Genomic DNA, 24,852 nt, shown 5'->3' with positions numbered 1-24,852 from the left:
AGAAAAATTTTACAAGATTCTATAGATAACAGACAAGGTGGATGACTTTTAATCTCTAGCAGTTCTGATCAAGTGATGAATGCTGGTTAGGACAATACGCTTTCCTTTGAATAAACTGTAAGAAATACAACGTGTTAGAAAGTCATTCCACCAGCCAAATGGCTATCTGATCTTAGCTTCACCAACACATTTGTCTGTTCCCCATAGCCCAACTCCTGGATCAAAAATCTATCCAAGTGAGCCATGGCTATCCACCCTCTTGCTCCTCGTGGAAAAGAACTGCACAGATTAAGAGAAGGAATTTCTCATCCTGTCCATTTTAAAATCAGAGGCTTTTTGTCTTTAGTTTAGTAGAAATATGAAAGAATAACAGAAATTGCTGGAGAAACTCAGCAAATCTGCCAGCATCTATGAAGAGAAAGCAGAGTTAATATTTCGAATCCAGTGATCCTCTTTCTCCACTGACGTTGCCAGATCTACAGAGTTTCACCAGCACTTGCTGCTTTTATCTTTAAAGTGCACCTCCCTACTCAACATGCCCTCTTCAAACAGAAAACGTTCTCTCAGCAGTGACCCTGTCAAGGCAGTTTATAATCAGATATGTACAAAATGTTATTAACTCCAATGAGTATCAGCCAATCACAGTCAACCCTTCATCCCGGGAACTATGCGAGTGAACCTTTAATGAAGTAAGTGTTTCCAATGCAAGCATCTTATTATTTAAGAAATAATTAAATCAAAACCATAAATAGTACTCCAGCTGTGGTCTCACCAATGTCTAATGGTTGCAGCAAGACTTCCGACAAGTTTTATTCTCTAGCCATACTATAACAGCCAAAGCACAATTTACCTTCTAAGTTACGTACTACAGCTGCGTGCTGATTCAAGTTATAAGGTTCTTTGTATCCACAAGAATAAATTGATGTGAAAGCAAGATCTGAAAATCTTAACCAAAGCAGCACTTATTCAGCGTGACACCAAAGCGTGAGACTGATTCAAGTGGGCCTGTACTGAAACCTTTCTTAAAGAGATGAAAACACCACTAATTGATCCAAGACAACAGTAAGCTTACAGGTAACTCACAAAGTGATAATAAAAGCTTGCATAGGTACGGAAAGAGAGAAAAGATTAGAGAAGACAAAATTAATTTCATTAGTCAAAAAAGGGGGCCGACATAGGACACCAGTTCAAATACATATTTTGGTTGTTGTCATAAAAGGAAGACAAACAGCATTCCAAAAACATTGGGAAACACAGGGTTTAAGTGACAGGGCGGAACTAAAGGAATTCACGATTGTAGGGAAATGGTGTTGGGGAAATCAATGCACAATGTAGCCATTTTAAAAAGGAGGTGTAGAGAAGATGGACAATGGTAGACCAGTGAGCCAGGCATCAGTAGTGAGGAAAATGCTAGAAAAAAAAATATGAAAGATTTAATAGCAGAGTACTTCAAAAACAGTGACATGATCAGTCAGTACCAGCATGGAATCAGGCAAGGGAAATGAGTCAGCAAATCTACTGGAATTTTTCTTAGACATAAGAAAGTTGAAAAGGGAGAGCCAGTGGTTGTGATTTACAAAATTTCACCAAAGAAATTAACATTAAAAAAAGCGTATGGAATAGGGGATAGTGCATTGACATAGTTAGAGAACTGGATGGCAGACAGGAAACAAAATGACCCATTTATTTCTATTCTTTATGAGTGGCAGGTAGTGACACACACACACACTGCAATATCTTCAAATTTGCAGATTCGACAAAGCTGGGTGAGAGGGTAAAATGAGGAGAATGCAGAGATGCTTCAGTGTGATTTGGACAAATTGAGTGAATCAGCGAGCGTAAACCTGGCAGTTGACATATAAACATGGAAAAATGAGGTTATTCACTTTGGTAGAAAAAACAGAAAAGCAATTTTATTATCTGAATGATGATGGACTGGAAAAGGAAAACGTACAATGAGGTTTGGGTGTCCTCGAGGTGGCTGAAATCATGCAAGTACAGCAGGCAGTGAAGGTGGTAAATGGTCTGATGGCCTTTATAGCAAGAGGATTTGAGGACAGGAGCAGGGGTGTCTTGCTGCAAGTTGATCAAGGTCTTGATAAGTCCACACGTGGAACATTGTGTGCAGCTGGATCTCCTCATACGAGAAAGAATGTTATGGTTACACAGGGATTGCAATGAATATTTGCCAGATTGATTTCTGGGATGGCAAGACTGACATACCAAGACAGATGGGATCAGTTCAGATTGTATTCACTTGAGTTTTAGAAGAAGAATGAAGAGATGATCTTGTACAAGCCTATAAAACGCTAACATAACCAGGCAATATATACATAGGATGGATGCTCCTGATGACTGGGCAGCCGAGAACCAGGGGTTATTTCAGACAGAGACGAGGAGTAATTTCCTCATCCAAGGAGGGGTGAGCCTGTGGAATTCTCTGCCACAGGAAATCAGCTGAGGCCAAAATATTGAAAGTTTTCAAGATGAAGTCAGATACTAGTCTTGGGGCTAAAAGAATCAAAGGAGAGAAAGAAGGAACAGTGTACCAAGTTGGATGAGCAGCCATGATCATACTGATTGGGGGAGCAGGCCCTCAGGCCTACTCCTGTGCCTATTTTCTGTGTTTCTAACTGAAAAACTCAGAGCAGCAATGACCATAGTAGCTTAAAATAAGGGGCTTGCATGTCACAGACTGGAGGTCAGGTATGTAAAAGAACACAAAAACTAGAAGCAGAGGTCGGCAATTGAGCCTGCTCCACAATTTAATATGATCATGGCTGATCACATCCTAGCCTCAAATCCGCTTTCCTAACTGCTTTCTGTAACCCTTTGACACATTACTCATTAAAATCTATCCCCTTCTTAAACTTACACACTGTCCCACCATCCACTGCAATATAGGGTAGTGAATTCCACAGATTAACAACCCTTTCAGAGAAGTAATTCCTCCACACCTCGGTTTTAAATTTGCAACCCCTTAACCTAGAACTATGACTCATCATTCTAGGTTATACAAGAGAAATCATCTGCTCTATGTCTACTTTGTCAATCCTCTTTAGAATCTTACATGCTTCAATTAGATCACCTCCCATTCTTCCAAATTCTAGAGAATGTGTCAGCCTAAACTGCTCAATCTTGCCTCATAAAACAAGCCTTTCATTTCTGGAACTTATCTCGTGAACTTTCTCTCAACTGCCACCAATGCAATTACATTCTTCCTCAAGTAAGAGGACCAAAACTGTACACCGTACTCTAATACAGTCCCACTAATGTTTTGTACAGTTACAAATTTTGCTACTTTTCTCTTCACTCCTGTACCTGCGTTTCTGCAACTGATACAGGACACTCAGATCCAGCATTTAAGTTTCTCTCCTTTTAGATACTAAGTTGCATATTTTCCTTCCAACCAAAATGGACAGCCTCACGCTTACTCACAATAAACTCCATTTGCCACATATTGGCCCATTCACCTAATCTATCCACGTGCATTTGTAAATTTCTTGCTTCTTCACTGCAACTACTTTCCCAGCTATTGTAGTGTCATCTGCAAATCTTGCTAAATTATGTTGTTCGCACAAGTCATGAATATAGATGGCATATAGTCGGGACCACAGGATCAGGCCATACTATTTACAGCTTCCCAACCACAATGAGACACATTTATAAAGGCTCTCTGTTGGTTAGCCAATCTTTTTCTAAGCTAATACATTACCTCTATCCCAACATGATTTAACCTTTTGGGTCTTTAGGAAATGTGGACATACGACATTGATTTTAACATCAAATGAGCTCCAACACATTTGTCTAACACAAGTTACCCATCATAAATCTATGCTGTCTCTAACGACTTGCGCTTTGACTTTCCAAATTACTCCATGTTACACCCTTAACATATTCCAACAATTTCCCAACAAAGACGTTAAACTAACTGACCTATAGCTTTCTGTAAACAAGTCCTTCTTTGTACTTGGCACGGAATTACAAGAGGAATATTGGAAGAGACCCCAAGATCTGAACCTGAGATAATTTGGCCTGCTGTGTTCATCCAGCTCCACACTTCGTTATCGCAGATAAAAACCTTTGGCTGTTCTACTTTAGACATTCCACTGTAGTACAGAGGGACCAGTGAACTGCCTGCACATAGGAACATAAATAGGCACAGGAGTAGGCCATTCGGCCTGTCAAGCCTGCTCTGCCATTCAATAAGATCATGGCTCATCTTTTTGTGGACTCAGCTCCACTTACCTGCCCACTCACAATAACCCTTAACTCTCTTACTGTTCAAAAATCTACCTCTGCCTTAAAAACATTCAGTGAGATTGCCTCAACTGCTTCACTAGGCAGGGAATTCCACAAATTCATAACCATTTGGGTGAAGAAGTTCCTCCTCAACTTGAGCCTAAATCTGCTCCCCCTAATTTTGAGGCTCTGTTCCTCAGTAGTTTCACCCACCAGCGGAAATAACATCCTTGTTTCTACCTTATCTACTGCCTTCATAATTTTATTTATTTCTCTAAGGTGGCCCTCTCATTCTTCTAAGTTCCAATAAGTATAGTCCAAGTCAACTCAATCTCTCCCCAGAAGCCAATCTTCAAATAAGATGCTGAATTGCAATCTCTACAAGTAAAAGTAAATGAGCCTGTGGCATTCTTCAGCAGGAGTGTTATCCCTGGCATCAACGGAAATAATTCTCTTAACTAATATTACAAAAAATACATTCATGTCATTATCATGCTGATGTATGGGAGACTGCTGAGCATATATCAGTGGCCATGTTTACTATGTTATAGTGGCTAAATTTCAGTGCTAATAATGCAAATTGGTGAAAAATGACTGAGGGGCAAGCTGTCAAGCAAAGATATGACTGAACATCTAAAAGGTGACGTAAAGAAGCCAATGAAAAGCATAACTGAAAACGCAACTTCCAAATCTCAGGTCATTATCACTAAGGACAACAGTTGTATGCAAGCATCATCATCGTCAAGGTGTCCTCCAAGCAACACACCATCCTGACTTGGAATTACATTGCCATTCCTTCACTGCTGCTAGGTCAAACACCAGAAGTCCCTTCCTAAAAGCACTCTGGCAACACACACAGGATGACTGTGGTGGTTCAAAAATTTAACTCACTGCTACCTTTGAGAGCAGTTGGGATGGGCAAATGCCAGTTCTACCACTGCAGTCAAGGCTAAGAGAAATTCCAAATGGATGCCCAAAGTTAGAAATAGTTGGCTGCAGTCTGAAGAAAGACAATGAATATCAGTAAAATCAGCAAAGGTTCATTTCATCGAATGGGTGAAGATCATTATTGATAGAGGGACTTGATTTACAGAAGCATTGAGTTAATGCAAAATAATTGAAATAGCCAATGCTACAGCCAAGTTAAAACAATGACAGGAAATTAGAATGCAACAACACACCTGTAATTTAGTTAAGATGGTTACTTGTTGAAATATAATTCCAAGTGCCATCATCTTAAGAGATTAAAAAAGTAAACAAGCAGAATGCAAGAAAACTCTAACAGAAAACCAATCAAAATTGAACAGTAGATTACAAAACGTTTCCAGTTTCCAGGCTGACTGCAAATGAAGTAGTTCTATTGTACGTGGAAGTAATAGACACTATCGCAACGCAGGCCACATTGTTTCTGTTTTTTTTTGAGTCAGGCTGGCTTTCAGGAACTGCACAGCATTGACCAAGAAACATCAATGGTCTACCAATGTTCTTGCATTGAACATTTCGAAAAAAGTGTTTTCAGCCAGTCTTGTTCACTTGGGGATCTGCTGTTTGCTTCTCAGGAGGTATACAAAGACTTCAAACATAAAGATAAAGCGCAAGGCTTTTGGGAATGGTTTCTGATGAACTTTGCAATGGCATTCTCAACAGTTCCAAGGTTGATAGGAGAAAACAGGCTTGATATATCACAATTTCAGATTGTCATACAACACAACACATCTGAAATACTTCAAGAGTTCATTTTTGTCAGTTTTATCAAATTATTAGGGCTATTTACAGATAACATCTACACTTGGGGAGCAAAAAGACCAATATCAGACTCAGAGACATACAGTATAGAAACAGGCCCTTCAGCCCACCAAGTCAATGCCAACCAACAAACACCAAACTACACCAAACCCATTTATCTGCATTTGGCACACAGTCTATTATGCCGTGGCAGTTCAAGTACTCGAGATACTTCAATATAGAAAACTATTTTGAAGCACTTAAAGCAGTTACAAGTAGTAACTATAATAATACAGGGAAAATGAGCCGCTTTTCTGTAAAAATTTAGCATTACTCAGGGATACCAACACACTTACATTTTCTGTAATAGTTTCTTATACATAGTTTAATGCAATTTCCTAATATTCTTACAACTTCAATGGCTATAAAGCTCTCAAGCTTAATTCTACCTAATTACATTGTTGTATTATCTCCTTGTACTACATCCCATCAGATATTTCTAGTTGCTCAGAAATGTTTAATGGTTTTTGTTTTAAAAAAAAGGCTATCTATTCTCAAACATACTTTTCAGTTTCATTGTCTGGGTGCTTTATTTCATTCAAATGAAGCGTTTGCCAATAACTTTGACATGCACTCATCAAAATGAAGGTTAACTGCATGCCACCCCAAGAGGATGCTGCACATTTGATTTTTTTTGAAAGTAAAAACTAATAAAATGGTCCATTTATGTACTATCAAAAATTAAGAAAAACAGGAGCTTCCTGCTCATCTTTCGACCTACTTTCTATTTCCACAGAGGTAATCATGAAAGAAAAAACCCAGCAATTTAAAGACGGGCAATTCCAGTTAAAGTAAGCTTACAGAGAAAGCTTGTCAAATTTGAAAAAAACACAATAATCAAACGCCCTTCCGACAAAATGAGAGTTATGTTAAAAAAATGCAAGTTGATACCCTAATCCTCGCTACTCACCGTCACTTTATTTTCAGCCAGTCGAAAATATAAATCATAGTCGATTTTAGCGAAAAGGCGGTAAGATTTTATATCTAATACACTCCAGTCCTACTGGTCTATTTTAGTAGCATGACTGAAACATTGTTTTATGTATTATTCAATTTTTAAAAACTCATCAATTCCATGTCATAAAAGACAAGCCACCAGAAAATAAAACAAAATCGACGACTCCGTGCAGGTCCGATTAGTGTCTGAATAAATGAACCATGCCGAACTCTCACCTGGTTAAAACATGTCGTATACTCACCCAGTAGCTGTGCACACGCGCGCATGGACATGGAAGATCTCCGACAGTACAACCGATATAACGAGCTGGTGGAGCATTCAGACGAATAGTAAGGTCACAAGGACTATCTATTCGAAATCCCCTCGTTGGGTTTCTCCCAAACCCACCGCCAGCGCAGGGTTGGGGTTTCGGCCTATCGGGGAGGCAGAAAAACTAGGCCGCCGGTCTAATTTTACCCAGCCAAATCTTTCTATACGTCGCTTCCGCGACTCCTTCATTCGTCCGTCATCAGCAATAGCGATGACCTTCTCACTGTGCGTGGCGCACATTTACCACCGGTCCGCCTCCCTCCCCCTCAAAGTAGCGAAAGACACCAACCCCTGATTTAAACTAATTGGATCAGCTCTGCAGGAAGCTGATTCTTTTTAAAGTCAGAAAGACTTACCGGCCTTCCACCGACAGGATTTGTTGCAACGAGTCGGGAGCATGGCTGAACCAAGCTCATTACCTCGCTCGCTCCCGACCCCCTCTTTTTCCACCCCTCACCCAACTCCAACAAACCTAATGGAGGAAGCAGTGACGCTCGCCGACTGACACTGACAGCGCCCAATAGAGGCCACAGTAGCAGCTGCCGAAGCCGGAGCAACTCTAAATATAAATGTTTAAAAGGCTTAGAGGGGCTACACCCAAAAACTAGCTTCCAGTTGATCTTACGGCCAAGTCATTTTGCACTCGCCGTACACAAGGAACTGTTAAATGCGAAAAATATTATGTGTGTGTTCATGTGCTTAATAAATATATCCAACAACCTGATTCCTGACAACTACTAACAAACGTGGATGTGAAATCAATTAGAATGCAATCTCTGAATGGGTAAACATACAATTACTTAGATTACAGCAGTGTGTATTCGGATTTGATATCCGGCTCTTACACTGTACTGTTGATTGTATCCGTTTCTCCTAAATCCCCCACAAAACGAGAAACCGGCATTGGCTGACGTTTCCACAAACGCTATCCAGAGGGCCAATCTTCATCAAAATCGTCCCTTGCGTTTTACACTGATCCACAGTTATACTGGGGTGCAGCATAAAACATGATGGATGTCAACAGGTTGTCCTGACAACAATTTGCAACCTCATCTCTCCTATCTTGCAGCATGCACCCCAAAGAAATCAATATTCTGTATATCCTGAGGCTGAACATCAAGCTTGCTTCTGTATTAAATTACGATGAGGATTTTGGAGCAGTCCTTTTTCTACCAGCAGTTCTATCCTTTCTGCCATTCTCCCTCAAGCCCCCCCTCAACCAACAGGCAGCTGTCAATCACCCGGGCACAATGGTGACTCTGAGCCAATGAACGGCAGCAGAGGGCGGGGCCAGGCCGCCATCACGTCAGACTCAGGGAGCGGGCGCTCTCTCTCAAGCCCCGGCGCACTCTCCGAAACCTGCTGGTCCCTTTCAGGGACAAAAAAGGGGCCGCGTTAAATAAAACTCTTGCTCAACAAAGCAGACGCGCGATCGATCTTACCCACCATCCACGTGCGAATTCATCGAACGGCCGAATAGGAAATTGGCGAAAATAAAACCCAGCCTCAAAAATCTACAGAAGAATCCCCCCACCCCCAACCAAACGCTGACCCGGCATCACTGCGTTACATCATCACGTTTAACATCACTCGCAATGACGGAGAGCACGCTAGCGTGATGACGCTACTAACTTGGTTCAAGCGCGCTTCTCGGGTATAGTGTGACAATGTAGTAATTCTTCATTGAAGAAAATGTGTTGACTACTACTGCTGTTGCAGTAAGTTTGGTCATGAAGTTACCGAGTTTAATTTTTGCATTATATGCTAAGAGTGTTCTATCACTTGCTTTAATTTGATGCCGGAAGGTTTCTCAAAAGTATTACTTATGTAATGATTTTTTTAGAAAACATATAATATTTTTGATTTCTAAGTTATTGTAAATTATATTTTGGTAGTAACACTTGGTAGAATGGTTTGTTGAAATATATATTGTGTAGAAACTATTTGTCGTTCTTTTAAACCGGGTAGGGCATAAACGATTTCACATGGCGTAGTATCAGAGATAATGGGAACTGCAGATGCTGGAGAATTCCAAGATAATAAAATGTGAGGCTGGATGAACACAGCAGGCCAAGCAGCATCTCAGGAGCACAAAAGCTGACGTTTCGGGCCTGGACCCTTCTCTGATGAAGGGTCTAGGCCCGAAACGTCAGCTTTTGTGCTCCTGAGATGCTGCTTGGCTTGCTGTGTTCATCCAGCCTCACATTTTATTATCACATGGCGTAGTGATGGTCAGACCTGCCGATGCTAGTGAGAGATAAAACAGTGAGGATCTGAATGAGCACAGCAGGCCGAGGAGCAGGAAAGTTGGCATTTCGGGTCGGGACCCCGAAACGTCAGCTTTCCTGCTCTGATGCTGTGCCCCATGGCGGAGAGCTAGTTTATGCGTACAGTACAGATAACAAGGTGTAGAGCTGGATGTTTGCATACAGTAGTCGCGCAGTTCTTACGTTTTCAGGGAAGTCTACTCATATCTCCTTCTAAATCGGAAAATAATTTTACACATGAAGTCGTGATGAAAGATCCGACGCTGAGTTATATTGCATCCAACACTTTGCAAACGAGTGGTGATGGTCATTAGGGAGGCGTTTGCACCAGACGGTAACTTGTCACAATGCAGTGCCAACATCGGGAAAAATTTGCAGACAGGCTGACTCTTTTTTTCAAAAAAGCTCGCATATCTCACCAGCTAGGATTTACTTTGACTAGAATTCAGTTAATTGCTGGGCAAGTGTCTTTTTGATGCTGTTCGTGGGATAAAAGTCAACTACAATACAATCACAGTACTTGAAGGAATCCTGTATTCTCAAAAATCCAGACAGAATGTAACAGTATTGTTTTTTCTGTGTAAAACTAATTATGCAGTTAAATGTATTATAGAAGACCGCAACAAAATTCAAGTCTTTTCTTGATATATATATTCAAGGGGTCTAACTTTGGTTTGAAATTAAATGTTAGATGACATAAATGCTGGAAAAAATAACTAACTGATATGCAAGTTTGAAGTAATTACCATTCAAGAACAAATTGTTCAATGTTTATTTGCCTAAACTACTGTCTCTTGTGCCTTGCTGAAGCTTACTGTGATCTTAACTATTGATCATGCTGCCTATCTGATGTCAGACTTGTCCTTTTGCATGCTCCGCTCAGTCTATCCCCCTCACTATTTACCACCCCATGAATTTTCATATCTTCCACAAATTTATTGATCTTTCCCCATACATTTGTGTCTGAATTGTTTAGATGTACTACAAATTGTGAAAGGCCCCAACAGACACAGGCTTCCAGCCACAAAAACGTCTTTTGATCATCGCCATTTGCTTCTTGCCAATCAGCCAATTCTGGATCCAATTAGCAAAATTTTCCTTGTATCTCAAGGGCTGTTAACTTTGCTATCAATTTCCCATGCAGGACCTTTATCAAAAACCTTACAAAGTAAAATGCAAGTGCCCTTGACTACATACCTGGTCAATTTGTTGAAAAATTCATTCAACATGGTTAATCATGACCTCCCCTTAACAAAACCGTGCTGCCTGTTTTTGAGTAATCCATGCCTGCTGTGTGCCATTATTTTGTTTACCTATCTCTCATGCAGCACCTTATCTAACACCCACCGATGACATCCTTGAAAAAAAAATTTATTAGCGCTCTATTTCCTCTTTAAAGCTTTACAAACGTTGTAAGACACAAGAAAAGTACTAATTGGACCGGAGGGGAAAAAAAACAGGAAATGCTGGACACACTCAGCTCGTCTGGCCACATCTGTGGAGCGAGAAACAGTTCATGTTTCAAACTGATACTTGTTTTCTCTCCATCTTCGGTCCGCCTCCCCCTTTCTCCCTATTTATTCCGGTTCCCTCTCCCCATCCCCCTCTCTGATGAAGGGTCTAGGCCCGAAACGTCAGCTTTTGTACTCCTGAGACGCTACTTGGCCTGCTGTGTTCATCCAGCTCCACACTTTGTTATCTTGGATTCTCCAGCATCTGCAGTTCCCATTATCACGAGTATTCAGACTTATTTGAGTAAAATTACTTTTAATTTCTCATTTGTCTTTCTATTGTTGACATAAAAAAGAGATCTGCTGAATAAATCAAGGCCCAGACAATTAATTAGGCATTGACATGTGGATATAAAATTGGTTGAGGTCGAATGTAGTGGGAACGTGGTACTTTTTCAGACTGGGAACATATGCTTTGGTATCTGTTACCAGGCTTTGTATTAGGATGACTGCTCTTTTTGATGTTTATTAAAACATTTTTGTTGGAGGTGCCTACATAAGAATTGAGCTAAATTCTGGATCAGTATGTACCCTGAAGTCATACAGGCCCCTCTTACCACTTAATGCAATCATAGTCAAAACAATGTGAGATAATCTGAAATTTTTTTTTAAAAAGTATCTGTAAATGTGAAGAGTAGTGTAAATCCAATTGTGTGGGACAGATTTGAAGATGAGCAAGAGAGAGCTGCACAAAGGATTTCTGATACTGATGATTTAAAAAATTTTTTTTTTGCAATTGCTTACAGGGAAAGGGATAATTGAGGGAAACATGGGCCTTCCAAAAGTAAGGATGATTTACAAATGAATGAAATGACAGACAAATTGAATAATCACTTCTGTCAATTCTTCAGTGTATAGGAAGAATTTAATATAACTGTTATTGTTTGTGGTGGCACAGTGTGTGGCACTGCTGCCTGACAGAGTCAAGGACCCAGTTTCAATTCCAGCCTTGGGTGACTATCTGTGCAAAGTTTGTGCATTCTCCCCAAATCTGCGTGGTACTCTGATTTCTTCCCATCGCCCAAAGATGTTTGGGTTTAGTCAATTGGCCCTAATAAATGTGGGGTTACGGGGATAAGGTGGGCCTAGATGGAATGCTCTTTGGAGGGTTGGTATTAGACCTGATGAGCACTGGAGGGATTCTGTGAACTTGGTGCTTTGTTCACATTTAAAGTAAGCAAGGCAATAGTTTAGAAAACAAAAGGCTGATATGTTCTAAGTATAGTATTTTCAAAGAGAACTAATGAGGAAAGTGAAGACGATATTTTTAATCTTGCAAAACGCTCACACCTTGTTATCTCAATTCAGGAATTGTCCTTTTTAGTAATTGGGGAATTAAAAATGTAACTGCATTATTTAAGGTAGGCTGGATGAACTTGGAAATAATGAACCTGTTAGTGCAATGTCTGTTGTGAGGAATATTATTACAATCTGGAGTAACAACTGAGTGGTCCAGCAAGTGAGCTTTTCAATAAATTTGAGCTTTTTGAATTGTTCAGGGGCTGTGAGCAGCATTTATTGTCCACCTCTGTTCCCCTTGAACAGGAGAGTTAACGTCGATTAGCTAAGAATTGGTCATAGAAGTGTGTGATGGTGTACTTCAGGAGGACAGCAACACAGAGGAAATTTGAGAAAGTTGCCAGTCCTGGAGAAATGCAGCTGTAAGGAAAGCTTGGTTACCCTGGGGTTTTTCTCCTTGGAACCCAGTGGGCTGAGGGCAGACTTGAGTGAGATGCGCAAAATTGCAGGAAGCCTGATAAAGTGGATGGGAAGACCTTGGCAGAGAGGTTAGTGATTTGGGACATAGATTTTTAAGTGATTGGTTGAAAAAATTATTGGGGAGATGAGAAATATATATTTTTCACCACACAGTGGTAGGTGTCTAGACCTCAATGACTGAAAGCGTTATAGAGGAGAATCCCTCCCTTATTTAAATGGTACCTGGAAAAATAGTTCAAGTGCTGTAACCTGCACACCTGTGGACCAAACACTGAAAGCTGGAATTAGGTTGGGTAGCTTGATTTTTGACTGGCACAGATGAACTGGACCAATTGTCGTTTTCCTGTGGTCAGATGTTCAGTAATTTCTATGATACTGATTCAAATTTTATTTTTTGTACCAATAAGCAATTTGGCGTGGAAATGTCTATGAATGTAGTGAACCTCCTGAAGTCAACCCATAGTTTCCATAAGAGTGTGTTAAGATAAAAGCCAAGCTCATGAAAAGAGCGGGGAGGTGATTTTGACTTCTACAAGACACTTGTTAGATCTCAGTTAGTGATGTGTGAACTTGTGGATGGCACATTGTAGGAAAGAAGTGAATGTACTGGAGAGAATGGCTCAGAAATGAGAAACTTCAGTTATGAGGATAGATTGAAGAAGCGGGGCTGTTCACCTTGGAAAGCAGAAGGCTGCGAAGAGGTCTGTTTGAAATATTTCAAATGGTAGGGTAAATGAGATGAAACTGTTTCTGCTTGTAAAATGAAAAAGGAGAAGGCGTGGATTTAAAGTGACGTGTGAATGATGTATGAAATTCTATTTTCACACAGTAAGTGGCCAGGGCATGGAATGCACTGTCTGTGAATGTGGTGGAGACAGGTTCAATTAAGGTATTCAAGATGACGTTGAGTGACAATTTTGATGGAAATGCAGTGCAAGAGTGTAGGGGTGGGGGGAGGCAAGGAGAATGGCGCTGGTTAATAGAACTGGTACAGGCACAGTGGACCAAATGATGACCTCCTGCACCCGAACAATCTGTGTTTCTATGAATTGAGGGCAGCTAATTGACCTGGTTAGGCAATTGTTAAAAAGCAGAAGAGAGGTGGTAGAGAAAATGGGTTAAAAAGTATATAATTTTTAATGAACCTATTTAGATATGCTATGACACACCTCACTGGCACCTATAACTTAAACCTAGACCTGCTGGCACAGATGTAGGAACACTCTGATTATGCCCCAAGACCATTTTTGTAATGGCTATGTGCTTGAATTGGAAGAAACTAATCAGCACTATCATAAAAATATATCTGTTGCCACATAGTTTATTAATAGCTTAACTAACAGAATAGTGTGGCAGTCAAGAAGCCTGAGCAAAACTGGAATGCGTGGATATCAGAGGAGAAACTCTCCTCTGGAGTAGTCATACCTGGCACATAGAAAGACGGTTGTGGTTATTGGAGATCAGCCATCTCTGCTCCACAGCATCTCTGCTGGAGTTGCTGAGAGTGGTATCCTCGGCCCAACCATGTTCAGCTGCTTCATTAATTACTTTCTCTTCTTCATAAGGTCAGAAGTGGGGATGTTCACTGATGATTGCACAAAGTTTGGCACCATTTTCAACTCTTCAGATACTGAAGCAGCCCATGTTCGAATACAAGAGGATCTGGACAATACCCAAGCTGAGGCTGACAAACAGCAAGTAACATTCACGCCACACAAATGCCAGGCTATGACTGTTTCCAGTTAGATGCAATCTAACTGCTGTCCCTTGCTCTTCAATGGTATCAGATGACTGGATCTCCAATCATGTTGATACTTCAGGTTACCATTGACTAGAAACGTAACTGGACACGCCTCATTAACCACTCAGAGATAGCAAGAATTCCAGGTGCTGGTGTCAGAGACAACACAGTACAGAGCTGGAGAAACATTGCAGGCCAGGCAGCATCAGGAGGGCTTTTCTGAAGAAGGGTCCTGAGCTGAAATGTCAACTTTCCTGCTCCTCTGAGAGTTGTCTCACCTCATAAACATCGTGGGCACAAGAGCAGGTCAGAGGCTATGAATTCTACAGCGAATATCTCCCCTCCTGATTGTCCATCATCTACAAGGCTCAGGTTGGGAGTGTGATAGAACACTCCATGCTTGCTTGGATTGGTGCAGTTCTAACAGCACTCAAGAACCTTGACATCATCCAAGATACAGTAGCCCATTTAATTGGCACCACATCCACAAGCATCCACTCCCTTCACCGCTGGTGCTCACTGACAAAAGTGTGTACTATCTACAAGATGAACTGCAGAAATTCACTAAAGATCCTTTGATAGTAGTATTTGTGAGTTTGGAAGATGCTATCTAGAAAGACGGGGCAGCAGATACATGGGAATAACACCTGTAAGTTTTGGTCAAAGCCACTCTCTAATCTGACTTGCAAACATATTGCTGCTCCTTCACAGCTGCTAGATCAAAATCCTGGAATACCCTCTCCAACCGAACTTTGGTTCAACCTACAATAAGTGGCAAGTGACTGCAACAGTTCAATATATGTTGGCCAGCTAAAATGCCTATGCCCCATGAGTGAATAAATAAAGGGATCCATTTGTACATGTTTGCATGTTGATACAAATTGTTCAAAAGAACAATTGTACAAAAGTTCAAAGAACAGTATACGTGAACATAAATTTGTGAAGAGGCAATACCTGATTTAAGTGCAGGTAGTAGGCATGCATTTTTTTGTGAATGTTTTTAAAAAAAAACCTATCAATTTAAAGCCAGTGGGAGTTTTGGTTTTGTGCATGCAGTTCTATAAAATGTACAAAACATCAGTAAGAAAGCTTGAGATAATGCTGGCCTAAAACCTGGAGAGTTAGAATATAGAGGGTTTTTTTTGTGTACAGTGATACAAAACCTTGGTTAGATCCCTTTAGGAGCATGAGGTGTAATTTGGGGCATTGCTGTTTATTGTATATTAATTTTGAAACCACTGGATAGAATTACCTGAATTATTCGTTTCTTCCTTTATTAATAATGGACCTGCCAGTTAAACTGGCTGCCTTGTTTTGGGTGATGTTGGAACTGCACTAATCCAGGCAAGCATGGAGTGTTCCATCACACTCCCGACTTTCGCCTTGTAGATGGTGGACTGGCTCTGGGGAGTCAGAAGGTGAGTTTCTAGCTGTAGAATTCCTCACCTCTGACTTCCTCTTGCAACCACTATGTTTATGAGATGAGCATGATTTCCAAGTTGCAATGGACCTGAAACTCAACTACATAGTCAGCACACAGAAGATTTATGAAATAGGCAGATCTGTGAATTGATGAAAATGCCCCTGAATAATAATGCATAGTCATGTGAAGTGATCCATTTTGGAAAGAAGAATGGGCAAAGACAAGATGGACTAAATTGTTTTGTTTCATAGGGTTGCAGGAATGTGATGACGGTGGGGGTGGATGGACACAATTTATTTAAGGCCTTCAGACAAGTTTAGACAGTGTTTTAAAGATGCATTACTTTAAGGGACGTGGGCATCATGAGCTAGCCCAACATTTGTTGACCGCCACGTTTCCTTAGACAGCATGGTGGTGATCCACTGCCTTTACGGTCAACAGTCTGTGATGTAGGTCCACTGACAATCCTGTTAGGGAGGAAGTTGAAGGATTTTAACCCAATGACGGTGAGGCAGCAGCAAGATTATTCAAGTCAAGATATTGACTTGAGTGTGGAAATATTCTGATGCATTTGCTGTCCTTGTCCTTAATGGCAGAGCTTGCTGGTTTGGAAGGTGTTGCTGACAGAGGCTTTGAGTGTTTGGAGTGTATCTTGTAAATGGTGTACCCTGCTGCCACTGTCCATTGTGATGGAGTGGTTGAACGTGGCATCAATCCATCATGCAAATCAGGAAATCTGCTTTGTCCTGAATAGTGTTGCAACTCGTTGCTTGGATGAGTGCAGCTCAAACAAATGTCAGATGTTCCAGAGATAGTAGGAACTACAGATGCTGGAGAATCTGAGATAATAAGGTGTAGAGCAGGATGAACACAGCAGGCCAAGCAGCAAAAGAGGAGCAGGAAAGCTGACATTTTGGGCCTCGACTCTTCTTCATTTATGTGACCGTCTAACCTTCATTTCTGAAGAAGGGTCTAGGCCCGAAAAGTCAGCTTTCCTGCTCCTCTGCTGCTTGGCCTGCTGTGTTCATCCACTTCTCCGCATTGTAGAATGTTCCATCACACTTGTGCCTTCCGATGATGGGCAGATTTTTGAAGTCAAGAGTTGAGTTACTGTGCTTGGAATTCCTAGCCACTGAACTGCCATAGCATTTATATGGTTGGTGCATTTGAGTATTTTGTCCACAGAAAATTCCAGGTTATTGATAGTATGATCTTTTATGGAAATGCCATTGAGTTTGAGTGTTAGTTAGTTAGATTTTTTTTCTTGTCAGAGATGTTTGCCTGGCAGTCATGTGGCATAAATGAGCCAAACTTGCATGGGGACTTCAGTGTTCATCACCAAGAATGGATCATGAGCAACTGCCGACTGAACTGGCTGAGGTCTAAAGGCCAGAGCTGCTGAACAGGGTCTGTTGTAGGTGGAAAAGGAGTCAAGAAAAGGGAAAAATCTACTTGAATTCATTTTTACAAATCCATCTTTCAAGATTGATCTTTCCATGACAATATCGATAAGAGTGGCTATCACAATGTATTTTTGGTGACTGAGTGTTGTCTTCGCTTTAAAGATATTTTCCATCGTTTTGTGTGGCACCACTACCATGGTAAATGGGATAAATATTTGACAGGCCCAGCTACTCAACTGAGCATCCATGACGTGCTGCATACCGTCAGCAACTGTAGAGTTCTTTGTTTATTTATTCACAAGATGTGGGCATCATTGGCCAGGCCAGCATTTGTTACCCATCCGTAATTGCAAGTTAAGTGTCAACCACGTTGCTGTAGGAATGGAGTCACATGTAGTTAAGGATGGTGGCTTCCTTCTCTAAAAGACATTAGTGAACCAAATGGGTTTTTCCTGATCAACAATTGTTTCATGTTCATCATTAGACTCTTAATTCTGGATATGTATTGGATTTAAATTCCACTATCTTCCATGGCAGGATTTGAACCCAGGTGCCCAGAAAATTACCGGGGCGTCTCGATTAATAGTCTAGCAATAATACAACTAGGCTGTCACCTCCCCAGTAATTACACTCAACCTCAATTTATAACCTCATGACACGGTACATACCTGATCTGTCTTTATGATGAATCCAGCAATCAGTTCTGGCTCCATAAAGAGTGGAAGTGGCACCAGCCATAGCAGAAAATTGGGTGATACCAGATGAATCTACTCACTGAGCTACCTACTTGCCAAGCTGTAAGTGATAAATGGAGCTAAATGATTCTACATCCAATGAAGGGAATCTAATTTCTGTAGCCCTCCAACGTCCAGTCATTAACAATGATAGACAATTAGAGAAGTAACTGGAAGAGAAGGTAACCTAAATATCCCCATCCTCAAGTACAGTGATTGGAATCCAGGGTATCAGCATGAAATACTGGGCTGAAGCATTGACCAGAATTTTCAGCCAGTAGTACCAAGTGGATGATGCCTCTCTGCATCCTTAAGTCTCCATCATCACAGATCCTCGTTTTTGATTAGTTCAGTGTGATGTCATGAAATGGCTGAAGGCATTGGTTACTCTGAAGGCTTATCGTCCTGACAACATGTCAGGCATGATGGCACGGTGGCTCAGTGGTTAGCTCTGCTGCCTCACAGCACCAGGAACTTGGGTTCAATTCCACCCTCTGATGACTGTCTATGTGGAGTTTGTGCATTCTCCCTGTATCTGTGTGGGTTTCCCCCGGGTGCTCCAGTTTCTTCCCACAGTCTGAAGATGTGCAGGCTGGGTGGATAGTCCTTGCTGAATTGCCTGTAGTGTTCAGGGATGTGTAGATTAGATGGATTATAGGGAATGGGGCCTGGGTGGGATGCTCTGAGGGTCGGTGTGGATTTGTTGGGCTGAAGGGCCTGTTTCCGCACTGCGGGGATTCTATGATATGATTCTATGTCCACTGTTGTACTGCAGATCCGCTCCGCACATAGCCATGCCTGTAGTACAGCTACAGTGTTGCTATCAACTGATAATGTGGAAACTTGCCCATGGGTGTTGTCCACAAAAAGCAGTTGCAATCCTGCCCATCCAGTTTCCACTTCGTAAGAAAACAACAAAATGAGGATCATAGCAGGTCAGACAGCGTCCATGAAGAGAGAGCAAGCTAATGTTTTGAGCCTAGATGACACTTCAGCAGGGACATACTGCAGCAATTTGCTCGTACCGCTGCATAAGTCTACTCTTGATCATAAAATAAGTGACGGAATGAGTCATTGACAGCACTGCCAAGTGACATTTATCAACAGTCATATGCTCGTTGCTCAGTTTGGGCTCTGACAATATTACTTAGCTCTGGACTTCACAGCAACCTTGGTCTAAATATGCACAGAAGTGCTGAACACTCGAGATAACACAGTATGGAGCTTGAAGAACACAGCAGGCTAGGCAGCAGAGGAACAGGAAAAGTTGACGTTTTAGGTCGGGACTCTTCAGAAATGGGGAGGGAATGGACCTTGGAAATAAATAGAGAGGAGGGATGGGGCTGTGGAAGGTAGTTGGATTGGTGGTAGGTGAGTGCAGAAACGGAGTGGTGGGGATTGATTGGTGAGGTCGGCAGAGTGTACGGGTAGGAGAGAAGATAGACAGTTGTGTCGGGTCAAGGAGGCAGGGATGAGAGGGAGGCTTGGATATGGGCTGAAGCCGGGGTGGGACATTTTAAAAACTGTTGAATTCCATGTTAAGGCCATTGGTCTTTAAAATCTCCCCACTCCTAGCCTAATCCCATGTCCAAGCCTCGCTCTCATCCCCACCTCCTTGACTCGACGCAACCTGTCCATCTTCTCTCCCACCAGACAGAACATAGTAAAAGTCAGATTGTGGTAAAACCAGTGTTGTAATTAGTTGTGGATTTGAAGTTACAGTATGGCCGAGTGAATATACGAATTTCATTTCTAGAGCTTGATGTTTGTTTTGATTTATTGTCTGTCCAAATAAAGCAGTTCCTGCAGTGTTTGGGATAAAAAGTGTTAATATTATGTGCTAAGTATTTTTAGCAAAATATTAATTACAGGGCTTAACCTATGTCCTATTATTTAAAAAATGCAGTTGAAGAAATCATGAAAAAATCCCAGCAGCTCCAGCAATCTCCTCCATCTTTATTTGCTGAGAACAAATGCTCAGAAGACGAATTTGATATTCTGCTTTCGACACTGCCTGAGAAACTTAATCGGAGATTACTTCCTTTCCAGAAAGAAGGAATTAAGTTTGGCTTTGAAAGAAATGGCAGGTAAGCAAATGTTTATCATTTTGAATTGGTGATGATGAGAACACACATCACTCTGTTTCACTTTTTAATGCCTATGGCATTGTTCATCAGGAGGCTGGAGTCTGGATCATACTTGATGCTTATCTGCTTAGATTGCCTGGCCCTTAAAGGGCATGCCTTACACAATCTTTTGAGAATCCAGGTAATTATCGCCAAGATCAAATAGCCAAGTGAGAATCAGGTGCCTAATGGATGTAGGATGTTTGACTATTGGGGTAGAGAGCCCTGGAAGATGTATCTATGTTGCTTACTCTTAACTGCCCTGTAGGCAACAAATACTGGCCTAGCCAGTGATGCCTTCATCACATGATTTGAGTTTTTTTTTATCCTAGCAGCCCTGTGAAAGTATTGTGTTATTAAAAGACATTCTTTGAAGTTGCTTTGGAAAAAGCATTTCAGTGATTTTAAAATATTACTGGTTGCTTGGTGGTACAGGATGAGAGTTTTGTTGAAAAAAGAGACATGACCTCCAATCTGCTTGTCTTGTGCTCATGGAAACAGAAACACAAGAACATCAATAACTTCTTCCCTTTGCAAGGAGACTAAATTTCAGTTCTGTCCTGATGGGTGCAAAACAAAAGCTTCAACATTATGTCTTGTTTCACACGCAGCAATATTCTAACTCTTGCTGACGAAGGCAAAGTGTACAGCATTGTCCAGCAAGGTTTATTGCTTCCAGGTGGCTATTTTACAAGTGTTTTGTAGTTTGCATTTTTAAATTCCACATAGCCTGAACTGCCAGAAGATAGGGCATACAGTTGTTATTTTCTGCCTGTTAACTGAAGTTACTTCGTGCTGACATTTTTGTTGTCATTGGTGAAATGATGTTGGTCAGCACTGGCCTCCAGGAAAGCTGCCCACAAACATTTATCAATCTCTGTAGCATGAAATTCTCATTTCCAGACGTGAATTTCAATCTGATCTGGGGCACAGGAATCGCCAACATGTGATCCTATCATATTGGGAAAGTAGCCAATCTCACTGAAGAATTCACACAGATGATAAGCCAGGAATATAATGTGCTTTCTTTTTCTTGCTGTTTTGCTTTTCGTGAAATTTATGAATAAATTGGAATGTACACATCAAAAGACTGAATATCATGAATGACCTTAAAAAGTGACTGTATTAGAGATGGAAATTTCGTCATTTTGGAAAGATCTGACACTATACACAGAATATGAGTTTTTCAGGGCCATTACAATTGTTCAGTCTTCATCATAACTTTGTATATGCTGGTGAAAATGCAGTCTTGCTTTATTGGATTTTGACCCAGTGACAGTGAAGGAATGACAATATATTTCTAAGTCATGATGGTGAGTGATTTGGAGGGGAACTTGCTGATGGTGGTGTTTCCATGTTTCTGCTGCCCTTGTCCTTCAAGATGGAAATATTAATGGCTTTGGAAGGTGCTGTCTGAGGTTCTTTTAGTTAATTTCTGCAGTACATCTTGTAGATACTACATATTTCCGCTATTGAATGTCAGTGGTGGAGGAAATGGATATTTGTGGATGTCATGCGAATTAAGTGGCTACTTTCTCCTGTAAGCTTTTTGAGTCTTCTTGGAGCTGTAATCATCCAGGCAAGTGGGGGGTATTCCATTATTTCTGGTGGCCCATTATGCTAATGTGGTCAGTCCAGTTGCGTTCATGGTAAATGGCAATGCCAAGGATGTTGATAGTTTGACACTAGGTGATGGTAACATCATTGAATGATAAGGGTCAGTGGTTAGATTATGTCTTATTGCAAATGGCATTGCCTGGCATTTGTGTTACACAAATGTTTTGTGACATGTTAGTCCAGCCTGGATATTGTCCAGCTGTTGTTGCAGTTGAACATGGATTACTTCAGTGTCTGAGAATTTATGAATTGTGCTGAACATTGTGCAGTCATCAGTGAACATTATGATGGAACGAAGGTCATTGATGAAGCATCTGATGATGGTTGGTCCTAGGATACTACCCTGAGTAACTTCTGCAGAGATGCTCTGGAGCTGACGTGACTGACATCCAAAAATCCCAACCATCTTCCAATGTGCCAGGTATGACTACAGCAAGTGGAGATTTTTTCCCCCCGATAAACATATATTCCAGTTTTGTTTAACCACCTTGATGCCACGTTCTATCAAAGGCCAGACCTCTGAGATTCCATTTATTTGCCCATGTTTGAATTGAGGCTGTAATGAAATCTAGAGCTCGTGGTCCTGGTGGAATCCAAATTGGCCGTCAGCGATCAGGTTATTCCTGAGTTGATACGGCTTGATAGAAATGCTGATGACCCCTTCCATCACTTTACTGATGATCGAGAATGGACTGATGGGGAGGTGATTGGCTGGGTAGGACTTATCTTGCTTTTCATGTACAGTTCGTACGTGGGCAATTTTCCACATTGTAGGACAGATGCCAGTGTTGTAACTACACTGGAAGATCGTGTCTAGGTGAATGGTAAGTTCTGAAGCACAAGTCAGAAGTGATGTTGTCTGAATATCGTCAGGCCCATAGCCTTTGCAGTATCCAGTGCCTCCGACCATTTCTTGATATCATGAATCAAATTGTCTGTAAACTGGTATTTGTTACGTTGAGGAGGTTGAGCTGGATCATCCACATGTCATTTCTGGCCAAAGATTGCAGCGAGTACTTCAACCTTATCTATTACACTGATGTATTGGGCTCTTTCATCATTGAAGTTAGGGATCATTTTGGAGCTGCCTCCTCCAGTGAGCCGTTTAATCCATTCAGGACTGGGTGTGATAGTACTGCAGAGCTTAAGTCTGATCTGTTGCTTGTGGAATTGCTTAGCTCTGCATTTCATTTGCTGCTTATGCTATTTGGCATGCAAGTAGTCCTGTTTTGGTAGCTCCACTAAGTTGACACCTCATCTTCAGGTACTCTTGGTGCTGCTCCTGGTATGTCCTACTGTACCCTAAGTTGAACCATCGTTGATCACTTGGCTTTGATCGTAATGGTTGATTGGGGGATATGCCAGCCCATGAGTTTGTAGATTTTGCTGGAATTCAATTCTGCTGTGTTGATGGCCATAGTGCCTTATGGATGCCCAGTCTTGAGGAGTTGCTAGATCTGTTCAAAGTCTGTCGCAGTGGTAGTGCCCACAGTGCAGTAGAGGGTATTCTCAGTATGAAGGTGGGATTTCACCTCCACAGGCTGTGCAGTAGTCACTGTTATCAATACTGTCATGGACAGATGCTTCTGCATCCAGTAGATCAGTAATGATGAGGTCACGTGTGTTTTTCCCTCTTGTTGGTTTCCTCACGACTTACCACAGACCCAGTCGAACAACTATGTCTTAGGTCCCCACCACCAATCTGCTGCTGAGCCACTCTTGTCGGTGGATATTGAAATCCCTCACCCAGATTACATTTTTGTTCTTGCCATCCTCAGTGCTGCCTGTAAGTGTTTGTCAAGATAGAGGAGTACTGATTCATTGGCTGAGGGAGGGCGGTATGTGGGGTTCAGCAGGAGGTTTCCTTGAGGTTGTAGACATGCTTTCCAAGCCAGTGGATTTGGTTGCAAATGTATCGCCACCCTTCTGGGTAACATCATCAGTGCACCTCCAGTGAAGCATTGGTGTTCTGTCCCATTTGTTATTTATATGCCTCAATTTTTTGCAGTGGTTGGTACCAGTCGCAGTTCTGTTTCTCAGTGAACTGGACCAGGTGTACAAATCAATGTGTTTGTTGATGGAGTTCCGCTTAGAATACCAGGCCTCCAGGAGTTCCTTGGCGTGTCTCTGTTTAGCTTGTGCGATTATGGATGTGTTGTCACAGTAGAATGCATATCCGACGTTGCCCATGTGTCGTGAGACAAGACACCCAACAAACTAGTTGAAGATGGCAGATTTCCTTCCCTGAAGACCATTACTGAGCCAAATGGGACTTTTTTTTTCCAACATGTGACAATGGTTTCATGGTCACAGAAGATTTGTAATGCCGAATTTTTTTATTTTTCTGAATTGACTTCAAATTCCATCTGCTGCGATGGAATTTGAACCAAGGTTCCCAGAACATGAGAACGAGAGAAGGCAAAATCGGATGTAATAGTGTTACACTTAAAGGTAATTACAGGGGCATGAGAGAGGAACTGATGGAAATCGACCGGAAGCAGAGCCTAGCGGGGAAGACAGTAGAGCAACAATGGGAGAAGTTTCTAGGTGTAATTGAGGACACAGTACAGAGGTTCATGCCAAAGAAAAGAGAGATTATCCGGCTGGGTGGGGTGGGGAGGGGTTATACAACCATGGCTGACCAAAAAAGTCAAGAAATGTATCAAAGAAAAAGAGACAGCCTATAAAGTGGCCAAGAACATTGGGAAATCAGAATATTGGGACGGCTACAAAAACAAACAGAGGATAACAAAGAGACGAATAAGGAAGGAGAGGATCAAATATGAAGGTAGGCTAGCCAGTAATATTAGAAATGATAGTAAAAGTTTCTTTCAATACATAAGAAACAAATGAGAGGCAAAAGTAGACATTGGGCTGCTCCAAATTGATACTGGAAGGCTAGTGTTGGGAGATAAGGAAATAGCTCAAGAACTTAATAAGTACTTTGCGTCATTCTTCACAGTGGAAGGCATGAGTAGTATCCCAACAATTGAGGAGAGTCAGGGGGCAGAGTTGAG

At 41.4% G+C, this 24,852-nt stretch overlaps 2 protein-coding genes across 21 annotated transcripts in view; one reads left to right on the top strand and one right to left on the bottom strand.

The window, feature by feature from the left end:
- The window catches only part of LOC125454128 (R3H domain-containing protein 1-like), a 164,923-nt gene extending 156,047 nt beyond the window's left edge, over nt 1-8,876 (bottom strand). For 12 of the 17 annotated variants that reach the window (XM_059647410.1, XM_059647416.1, XM_059647421.1 and 9 more), the window contains exon 1: nt 7,651-7,782. The gene's annotated coding sequence lies outside the window, so the exon portion shown is untranslated. Of the gene's footprint in view, nt 1-7,226; nt 7,490-7,650; nt 7,783-8,139; nt 8,497-8,736 lie in introns of those variants that run through there. The other 5 variants (XM_059647415.1, XM_059647412.1, XM_059647411.1 and 2 more) reach the window with 5 other exon arrangements.
- Nucleotides 8,615-24,852, top strand: part of zranb3 (zinc finger, RAN-binding domain containing 3) — a 135,743-nt gene continuing 119,505 nt past the window's right edge. Inside the window, exons 1-2 of one of the 4 annotated variants that reach the window (XM_059647428.1) lie at nt 8,615-8,948; nt 19,999-20,179. In XM_059647428.1, coding sequence (XP_059503411.1) covers nt 20,010-20,179 — 170 coding nt within the window. In that variant the 5' untranslated portion in view covers nt 8,615-8,948; nt 19,999-20,009. Of the gene's footprint in view, nt 9,013-15,931; nt 15,951-19,998; nt 20,180-24,852 lie in introns of those variants that run through there. The other 3 variants (XM_048534524.2, XM_059647429.1, XM_048534523.2) reach the window with 3 other exon arrangements.

Source organism: Stegostoma tigrinum, chromosome 7, assembly GCF_030684315.1.
Source record: "Stegostoma tigrinum isolate sSteTig4 chromosome 7, sSteTig4.hap1, whole genome shotgun sequence".
Lineage (NCBI taxonomy): Eukaryota > Metazoa > Chordata > Chondrichthyes > Orectolobiformes > Stegostomatidae > Stegostoma > Stegostoma tigrinum.
The sequence above is the reverse complement of the archived record's forward strand: the minus strand, read 5'-3'. Positions and strand labels throughout refer to the sequence as shown.